Source organism: Notothenia coriiceps, unplaced genomic scaffold (genome assembly GCF_000735185.1).
Source record: "Notothenia coriiceps isolate Sejong01 unplaced genomic scaffold, NC01 NC01_scaffold00028441, whole genome shotgun sequence".
In the NCBI taxonomy this organism is placed as follows: Eukaryota; Metazoa; Chordata; class Actinopteri; order Perciformes; family Nototheniidae; genus Notothenia; species Notothenia coriiceps.
In genome coordinates this window covers 140769-151476 of record NW_011361142.1, presented here as the reverse complement: position 1 = coordinate 151476, position 10708 = coordinate 140769, and the positions used below count along the sequence as shown (strand labels likewise).

At 38.4% G+C, this 10708-nt stretch overlaps 1 protein-coding gene across 1 annotated transcript; it reads left to right on the top strand.

Moving 5' to 3' along the window:
• The first annotated feature begins 770 nt into the window (after positions 1–770).
• LOC104958210 (olfactory receptor 52A1-like) lies at positions 771–3419 on the top strand. Its single transcript, XM_010785936.1, has 2 exons — positions 771–929; positions 2625–3419. Exons 1-2 carry the CDS (start codon positions 771–773, stop codon positions 3417–3419), a joined length of 954 nt encoding a protein of 317 aa, XP_010784238.1.
• Positions 3420–10708: the final 7289 nt, after the last annotated feature.

Sequence of the window (10708 nt, the reverse complement as noted above, 5' to 3'; positions counted from 1 at the left end):
CTCACACGGTTCATATATTATTATTGTGTTGTTTATTGAACTGCAATCCTTTTGAACTGTATTAACATATAATAGTCCGGCTCTGGGCTTCTTCTGCAAAAATACAATTGAAAGAAAACTGTTAATGTGCTTTTTAAAAAAAAATGATAGCTCATCTAAAAAACGAAATGCTATATTGTTTGTAATCCATATATTTATAACTCTTTATTCATTTATGTTGCATTTAGTAAAACCTTTAACTTTCTCCTAAATGATCGGATGCTTAATGTAAAAGTGTGGCAGTCTCATTTTGAAACAGGCTATCGACTATACTTCATATGTGACCTAGTATTGATATGAAATATGTCATTTGTGAAATATTTAAGACCCGTGCAAATGTGTTTCCTATGAAAAAGAATAATGGATCTGTTGATTGATTGTAGATTCACTTTATTCTCTGTGCATAACCAAGTAGTTGCTGTTGGTAAAAAAAAAAAAAGGTAAGCCCAAGAAAGCATTGAACTTCACATTTGCATAAACATAAGAAAAACATGTTCTATCTTCAGTCAAGTCTGCTCAAATGTAACAAAAGCTCTACTTAATAATGTGATGATTATGATTATTAGTTGAAGTTATAGATTCAATTAAATGTTTGAATTGACTGTAATTTGTATGCCTTTGTTATTACATTTCTCTCACTATGCAAAGTCATTTTCATTTTCTACAAATGCCCTACTTATGAATCCCCTGTGTTAGTTTGAATTGTTCACTTTAGGCACAGGATCCTCAAAATGAATTCCTCGTCTCTCGGCTTTCTTAATGTGTCGATTGTTGGGAGAAGTCGAGACTCCTTCAGTACGGCTGTGGCTAAAAATGTGATTGTCGTGGCTCTGGGTCTCATCATCAACTACATCAACGGTACTCTGATACACACCTTCAGGAAACACCAGGTACGAGTTATCTACATTTTCAAAGATTTAAGGCTTTTATCGTCATGTGTTCATACAGTGTAGAAATATCAATTACAATCTTAGCTCCTCCAACAGCGCAACACAATGAAACTGATAGAAACAGTTCAAATAGTGCAAGTAAATACATTTGAATAGAAATAGTGCAAGGATCTATCCTATCTATTATTATGTTTGTGTTTTCTATCATATTGATTATTATTCTAACCTCTGTTTGCTTGTTTTTAGATATATATACACTCAATACAATACACTCGCTGCTATATCATTGCAATATCTTTATTGTTAATAATATGCTATGATAACGTGCAATTATCTGCCACTACGTTTTATTTTACTAAAATACTGGTGATATTTACATTAATGATGTTTCCTGTAGTTATTTAAATGCTCTTTTTACTGCACTGTTAGTGTAAAATTATGCTGCTGTGTTTATTGTATTGTTGTTACTCTGGCACAACAATTTCCTTCGGGATAAATAAAGTCCTATCTTATCTTATACTGCATTCATTATACACTAAACCAGTGCTTCTCAAACTGTTTTCAGTAATGTACCCCCTTTGAAGCATTTTCTCAGCCAAGTACCCCCTGACCGACCCCGAACATTTTTGATCGAAAAAGCCTATATACATAATTCCAATATAGTGATGTTCCCTCAGTGTGTGATTTATGAACTCCTTCGTGCATGCATTACAACAAACTAAGGATATTTTCATCTTCATGCATGAAAAAAAATAGCATAACATTTTTATAAAACAGAGTTTTTCAATTTAAGTAATATGTTTAACAAACCAATGAACAAAATGATATATTGTGAAAAACTATAAAATACAATACACACATTTGACATGTTTATATGAGGACCCCCTTGGTGGTTCTAGGAATATTTTATATAAAATTGTGTTTTCTATTTAACTTATTGTACTAAGATTATTTTTTTAATCATGCATGGTATTTTTTTAATTAACCTTTTTTTTTGTTGAAATCTCATTACCTGCAGTACCCCAACGTACCCCCAGGGGTCCCCCATTTGAGAATCACTGCACTATACCATATGCATGCAAAACAATATGATATCCACTGATTTCATTCTTATGTCTGAGCTTTATTGCTGTATTATAATGTGTTTTCTATCATATTCATTATTGCTGTCACCTCTGTTGGCTTTAAACACAAATAATACGTGTCATTAGGCCCTAATCCTCTCCTGTACACAACAACATTAAAATCATCATAAAATATTTTAATTCATGTTTTTGAAATGTTTTAAATTCAATACATTTAAATAAAAAATGTAAAATTATTCAAATTAAAATGTAAGTATATGTACATTAGTCTGCTTCATTATTCATCCTTTTTTTTTAAGATTGCCTTCATTGTATATACTGTACTACAACCAGACTATTCATCTTCAACAATTTCCACACAGACTTTCTAATGAGATGTTAGTGTTTCTAACAAAAGGTATTCATACCGTCATTTCTTATGTCTTTCTTATTACATTTTCTCACTATTGCAAATCAATTTTGACCAAAACTACAAATGCACTTACTTCTGAAACCCCTGTGTTAGTTTGAATTGTTCACTTTCATTATAGGTGAATTAAAGTAACAGTATTTAATCTACCTTCATCACTGCAGGACAGAAACAAGTCCGCTTAAATCTCTTTTCCCGCAGATATTCTACATCAACCCCCGCTACATCCTCTTCATCCACCTGGTGGTGAACGACATGATCCAGCTGACCTCCACCATCAGCCTGTTCGTCTTCAGCTACGTCTTCTACAAAATCAATGTGTCTTTATGCTGCTTCATCATCCTCTGCTCTGTCTTCACCACACTCAACACCCCGATAAATCTGGCCGTGATGGCGGTGGAGTGCTTCATCGCTATCTGTCTACCTCTGAGGCACGCTGAGCTATGCACCATTCAAAGGATTTACATTCTGATTGGTTGGATGTGGACTTTGAGTGCGGTCGTAACGATGCCAGATGTGTTTATTATTCTGGCTACAGAGCCCATAGAGCTGTTTTACTCCACCATTGTCTGTAGTAAGGACAACCTGTTCCGACACCCTGTGATCCTTGAAAAGCGGGATGTCTCCTACATAATATACCTGATCTTTGTCTGGCTCACTCTCCTTTTCACTTACTTTAAGATCTTTCTAGCTGCTGAATCGGCTAAATCGGGTAACGGAGATGCAAAGAAAGCCAGAAATACAATCCTGCTCCATGGCTTTCAGCTGCTGCTGTGCATGCTAACGTACGTCTCACATACGATTAACAAGGCTCTGTACAACTGGTTCCCTCAACACTTTACACATTCTCTCTTCATGAGTTATATCATCGTGCAGATCCTCCCCAGGTTTGTCAGTCCCATCGTGTACGGGCTGCGAGACACGACGTTTAGGCAGCATTTGAAAAAGTATCAGTTGTGTTCAATTACAAAAAGCAAGCCTCAAACCATGGCCTGATTATTAGAGAATCAAGGCAAGGCAAGTTTATTTATTTACACTTTTCAACACAAGGCAATTCAAAGTGCTTTACAACAATGAAACACATTAGAAACATTAAAAAGCAAAGATAATGAAACATGAATAACACAGGTACATGAATGTCCCTTCTATATCAGACTAGCACATGATAACAGAGGCCCTACGTAGAGCTATGTAGCCGGATGTCTGACTACATGGATGACGCTCATGAGACACTGTGTTGAAGTTATGATAGCTATGTTCCTAAGATTGGCATCATGACACAGCCCCTAGAGAGATAGACATATGACTGTCATGTTTATTGATTACACAGGCCTTAGCTAATCTGAACTAATGTCAGAATACTGCTTTGAACCAGTATTCCTCCATCTTGTTGACTGTAACGCCCTCTCTATAAGCATCTGAAGGACACTGTTCTGGGTACTATTTGTCCCAAGCAGCCCTGTGTGTGATGACTACTTCCATTCTTGCAAGGATAATAAATACATGCATCCTGATATTGAAAATCAAGCCGGTCACCATGAACAAAAATTACAGTGTAGTGTAAGATATGAATAGTTCAATTAAAAGCAGCGGCAAAAAGAAAGTTTTCCGCCTGGATTTAAAAGTAGTCAGAGTTACAGCGGACCTGCAGGTTTCTGGGAGTTTGTTCCAGATATTTGGGAGGCGTGTGGCGCAGTGGATTAGTGAGTTGGTTTTCGGATCAGGTTCAAACCCCACTGCAGTCAGCATGTCGTTGTGTAACCCTAACCCTAACCCTCCTGTGGGGATTGCCCACTGTATTGAGTATGTAAGTAGCTTTGGATAAAAGCGTCTAACAAGTAACATGTAATGTAATATTTGGAAATACCCTAGCCAAATTCTCACATTCCTCTACCCCTAGTCTTCCCGTGAAATTATAGTTCTTTTGACACTTTTCTAACCTTTCTATATTCCTTTCATCCATTTTGAATCTCCAAACAGCACATTTTCCTGTTTTCCTGTTACCCGGACCCACCTTTGACCTTTAAGCCACTTTTCTTTTCAATTCCCAGCATTAGGATATTTAAACCTGTTTTAAGACTCCCCTCATGAATCTTTGGCCTTCAAACCACTTTTCAAGCTTTGTTGCTTCTGCAGTTAATCAGCCTCCAGAAACAGTGAAAGTAAGCATCAAGAAATCAGGCCTTGGGATTTTTTCAGCTGAAGTTTCTCAAAAAACTAGTTAATTACCATCTTACCAAGTAAACAACTGCAAACACATGACATCATGAAGGGCAGTGTACACACACACACACACACACACACACACACACACACACACACACACACACACACACACACACACACACACACACACACACACACACACACACACACACACACCCTCTTTATATTAAAATGATACGCATCTGATCTGCAGTGTGTTCGCCCTCTATGACCATAGGTTGGTACGTATTTGTTCTCTTTCCTCCTTTATGTTGAAACAGTTTAATGTTTTTTTGACATTTATATGATATCATGTTGTCTGTTGCATTAATATCAAATTGTATGATTGTGCTATAATATTATAATTCTTCAATAACGTTCACGTTGTTACCTTTTTTCTGTTTTAATGCTCAACAGCAAATGAGAATATGAGTCATTTCCACAGATGTGAAACTACAGGTGTGATTAATAACTGCTTTTCAGTAACACACAGGGACATTTAATGCAACATAACTAGAGTTAATCTGATATTACATTTCTATTTTAAATACTATACATGATCAGTATCTCTGCATTATTGATATATTGACGTTTATTGAAGTTGTATTTTCTTCTGTTTTTGACGTATTGCATTATTTATGTTTTTATTTTTACCTACAGTTTTATCTTTTTGAATTTAAAATATATTTAGTTTACTAATCCCTGCAGATTACATGGGCTCTTTAGTCTCTTGCACTTTTGGCTTTAAAAAGTCTAAAGTATACTGCATGTTGCATTGTTCGTGGATCCTGAGGCTTCTTTTCTACAAAACAACTGATCTGTAGCTGTTGTGCAAAAGCCTTTCAATCTTAAATTAAGGAGTTAAACCATTTTAGATCACTTCTAAAAAAGTTGCTATGATGCAAAGACATTTCCATTAAAAAGGCCCAAAAGATATGTCATTAACATTTAACATGTTAACCAACTTCAGTCTTGATTATAATTAATACATATTTATTGATTTTCTGAATTATTCACCCATGTCCACATTATTTTATCTATATGTTGCATGATTGAAGGAAACAGCCTTTCATTTTTAAATGTGAACCTTGAATGAGAGCAAATCTAATAGTTGAAGAAAAAGCACTATCATAGAAAAAATGCCTCAACATTTTTTATGTTAAGCTTATTTTATTATTATTTTAGTTAAATATTTTAACCAACATCAGTCCTGAAATAAATTAGCAAATATTTATACAGATTTAAGAATTTTAAAATGTAATGAAACATTTGACCTGCACTATTTTATTTATGATTATACTGCATGAGTTGGAANGTGGTTCGAGGAATATTTTATATAAAATTGTGTTTTCTATTTAACTTATTAAGGTTAATTAAAAAAATACCATGCATGATTAAAAAAATAATCTTAGTACAATAAGTTAAATAGAAAACACAATTTTATATAAAATATTCCTCGAACCACCATGGGGGTCCTCATATAAACATGGCAAATGTGTGTATTGTATTTTATAGTTTTTCACAATATATCATTTTGTTCATTGGTTTGTTAAACATATTACTTAAATTGAAAAACTCCTTGGAAAAATCTGTTTTATAAAAATGTTATTTTATTTTTTTTCATGCATGAAGATTAAAATATCCTTAGTTTGTTGTAATGCATGCACGAATGAGTTCATAAATCACACACTGAGGGAACATCACTATATTGTAATTATTTATATAGGCTTTTTCGATCAAAAATGTTCGGGGTCGGTCAGGGGGTACTTGGCTGAGAAAATGCTTCAAAGGGGGTATATTACTGAAAAAAGTTTGAGAAGCACTGCTCTTCAGTACAGGATAGCTCTGAGTGTTAGCGAGGCTTGCTAATGTAAACAAAGACGAGGTTACATACAAAACACGTCAGGCTGTCGATTTGACGTCATATCGGCAGCAAATCTGTATCTGCTCGTTGTACACCCGTTTTTAGAGATTTGGGTACGGAGGAAAAGAAAGAGGGTTTTATTTTCTGACGCTGCATGAGTTCCCCGACGCACCGGGGACACATATTTATGTATAAAAGACATCAAGAAGTGCATTTTGCATGATAGGTCCCCTTTAAGTCAGCTTTAAAAGTATTTGCTTTGCACTGAATGTTGGTATCAAAGAGAGAACAAAAGATGGCCTGTGGATGATTGTGCCGCATCGGAAATGACTCTAGCGTGAGTTATTTCCTCCGAACTCTCAGTCCACATCTTTGCTGTGCATACTTCCTTCTGGATGATCATCATACGGCCCGATCCCGCCTCAGGCCTCACAGTCACCAGCTCTCTTATACAGAAACTGTCCCTAATCAGAGCTCCTGCTGCATGTTGCCATGAGTCCCCAAGCAACACCCGCCAGCCGAGACCACACAATACCCATGATGCGCCACGAGAGCACCTCTGGTCAGCGTGCAGCGTGAAGTAGGGGTGGGCGATACTACAAGATCTGGATTCGATCCGATACCAAGTATTTCAGGGCCAGTATCACAGATACCGATACCTATACTTTTTAAAATGAAAAGCGTCTTATGTACTTTCATATAGGGGAGAGCTGCATGACATGATTTTTGAGCTGGAAGCATCATACATAGACTAAATCTGAATTCATCTTCATGATTAAAGACAGGACAGTTTTTATAGACAAATAAACGTTTTACTTTTGCAAATTTAAAGTGCAAACATGAAAAATAACAATACAAAGTGGCCACAGTAGCGAACTGCCTTCTTGGACACATCACAGTTCGATAAGTTTTCATTGATAGTTGTGAAATAGCTCCATACAACGCTCCTCTTTCTCTCAGCCAACATGCGCGTGTGAGTGTCGCACTCACGAGTCGCTGGCTGCTGCTGTCCTGCCCTGCTAGCTGCTGTCAGTCAGCTTGATAATCGGCGTTCAGGCAGGGAGCGCGCTGCGGGTGCGTGAGCCTCGAGGAGAGGAGGACAGCAGTGAAATTGGCATGAAATTGACGAGTAGAGGAGAGGGGGAAAAAAAGTATAAAAGTATCGATCCTATTGGCTCTAGTATCGATATTTTGAACCGTAACGTAATATCGGAAGTATCGATATTTTGGGATCGACCCGCCCACCCCTAGTGTGAAGATGACATGGCCATGTGTTCATACCCTTAGCTTTCCTGCTGTGTTGTGAACTGACAGTTTGCCTGTGGTGGTCATTACATTTGGACACTTTATCAACAAAATTAGGAAAGCTGTCAGGTTGGCCCCTGAATGACCTTTCAGCGATGCGTGTGACCCGATTGATCCACCACTTCATGTGCATATTGACCCAATATGTACTGGACTCAGGGGAAACACTTTGGCTCTCTGGCTGCCATGTTACATCAGGAATGGGCAGAGAGGAAAGACGCAGGATCACATACAGCGTGTACAATACACACAGACCAGGCACCAGGGTAATAACGGTTCTTCTTTACGCCTGTTAATGTTTAAAAACCAGTTCCCAGTAGTGTTCCATTAAGTGACGTAACACCGGGCTCTGAGAAGATTGAATTTAAGTTTTGAATATCATTCAGACCGTTTTAATTGAATCCTGAGCTATGATAAGCAGTGAAGGTGTTGATGAACACAGCTGGGAGGAAGCCATGAAGTGCCACAAGTCCCATAGTGACCTGGAGCAAGTCAATCTGCTCTTTGTTGGCACACTCAACCAGCACCTGTTCTGTCACACATGTGTTTATAGTCGTGTGAAAAAGAGCTGCACATAGTGATGAATTTCATTATCAATTATCTGTTTCCCCTCTTCCCCAATTAATTAGTCTGCGAACTATGGTCACAGCTTTCCGCAGACCAATGGGATGCCTTTGAATAGATATTAAACCAAATAAAAGATAACCAGAAATCAGGTTTCTTTTTACTTTCTAGCGTTGCAAATTGTTGCATTTAGAACCTCAAAGTAGCAAAAAAGTGGCTTTTTGTTTTTGCTGAATTACTTGAATTAATTGGTATTCTGAAATCTATTAAATTTGATTATCTCTTCTCAATTGATTGATTATTACATTTTGGTCGTTAAATAACAATAAATAGTACCAATCAGGTGATACTACAACTACCATTGCATTGATCGTACTGTTCATATTAATGGTATTCTGGTTTCATTATGCTTCTTCTGGCCAAATACAGGGCAGCAACAGATGATGGTTGTGTCTGATGTGCACCATGAATGTAATTTTCTTTCCTACGTGAGGAGCCTTGCAGATTTTTCCTCAGCGTATCAGTTCATGTATGCGCTTGACACGATGTTGCCACCGTTTTTTTGTATGTTTGTAGAGTGTATCCGAAATGAAATTGCAGCATTCTTGTGCAATCTTGTCATTTCTTGTTCATTTGTGAACCTCTGGATAGGGGTGCTGGGAGAGAGGAGATTAGATAAACTCTCACAAGGAAGCTCAGATCAAGAAACACAGAGAGAGAGACAGAGAGAGAGAGAGAGAGAGAGAGAGAGAGAGAGAGAGAGAGAGATTGAGGTTTTTAAAAGGCATTCCAATGCAGAGTGATTTCACTGGGAAGTTGAGCAGAGAACAGGAAGTATTTTCCCTCAAGAGGAAATAAAGTCTTGTTACAGTGAAATCAGCTGACCTCGTGGCTTCTGTCGGGGAGGAATGCATGCAGAGGAGACAGACAGGAGCTCAGAGGATCTCCCTTCAGTGCACACACAAACACAAGCTCTCTCTTCCTCCCTCCCACCCTCCCTCACTCACTTTCTCTCTCACTCGCCCACTTACTCAGTATCGTTTTATCTGTCTCTCTCCCCCTCTCACGCTCTCAGTTGCTGCGCTGACGGATGGGGATACACTGCCAAAGGAGGACTTAGGGGCGAGAAGAGAAGTGTTCCTTTTCTTCCCTGGTGTGTTTTCTTTTCTCTTCTGCCTGGCTTCCCCTCATGAGCTGTTAATTCCAGCCCCGGTTACCGAGGATGAGGAGGATCTATTTGTGAGGAAGGGCGCAACAAAGGAAGAGGGGAAACAAGGAGCAACAGGGTGGTACATTTTACCAGCTGGAGTGAGCGAAAAGACCTTTCCCTTTCCTCCAGGCTCGTGCAAAGGTTAGTGAGGAAAAGCTGCTTATCATTAAAGCAAACACTGCCTGCTGTTATTGTTTTATCCTCTGTTCTGTACTTTATTTCTCACAAGACATTTGCTTTTCAAAGCTTTTCATGTGCCTTTCATCCCTTAGCGTCTATTCAGGCTTAGATTAGACGTCCTCACAGAGCAGTTATCTTAAGTGAGAGCAGTTCTTATAATTAAAAGTCCCTCAGTTAGATTTATTTTCCATACAGCAAGTCCCCAGGTAAATTACGGAAGTTTCATTCTAGGTCAACACGACTGTATAATTCCCCGAAGGCATGCAGTACAGTTGTCAGGTGGAGTCTCTCTTTTAGGTGAGGTAACAGCGAGCGAGAGGAAGGAAAAGGTGAGGACAGCTCGCTCTCATCAGCCGTCACTTTATACAGGAGGCAATTAAGAAGGACTGGCAGCCGGTAACTTGGAAACAGGCGTGTGGGAGACGCATGGTGGCACAGGATAGGATTTAGACGGAGCGAGGAGCAGAGGAGGAAGGAGATTCCTTTTGTTCATTCAATCAAAAGCCTGCTCCTCCTGTGAAAAATCCCGCCCTCGCTCATGTGTACGTGTGAAAACCGGCCCAGGGGCCACAGGTTTGAGCTTTTATGATTTTGCATGACAAGGGACATTGTGTGGAACAAGTGTGTGTACTGCAAGCGCATAGAAAGTGTGTTGTGTGTTTGTGTGTGTGCCCGTGCATGCATATGGACAATACGTCTCTAAGGTAAGCCCACATGTTTAATTAACACAAGTGGAAGAAATTAGGCATGCTTTGAAATAGTCAGAGAAAAAGGACAATAGCAAAAAATAAGAAAGCAAATCACATTAGGGCTCACATTGTGGTCCTTGTTGTGATGCCTGGGTGAGGCATTGTGTATTTCTTTACTGAATGGATGAATGAGCTCCCTGAGGACTCGGTGAGACTGTATTTATTTACAGCAGGTGATAGCAAAAATTCTCCTTGAAGACTTTCAAGC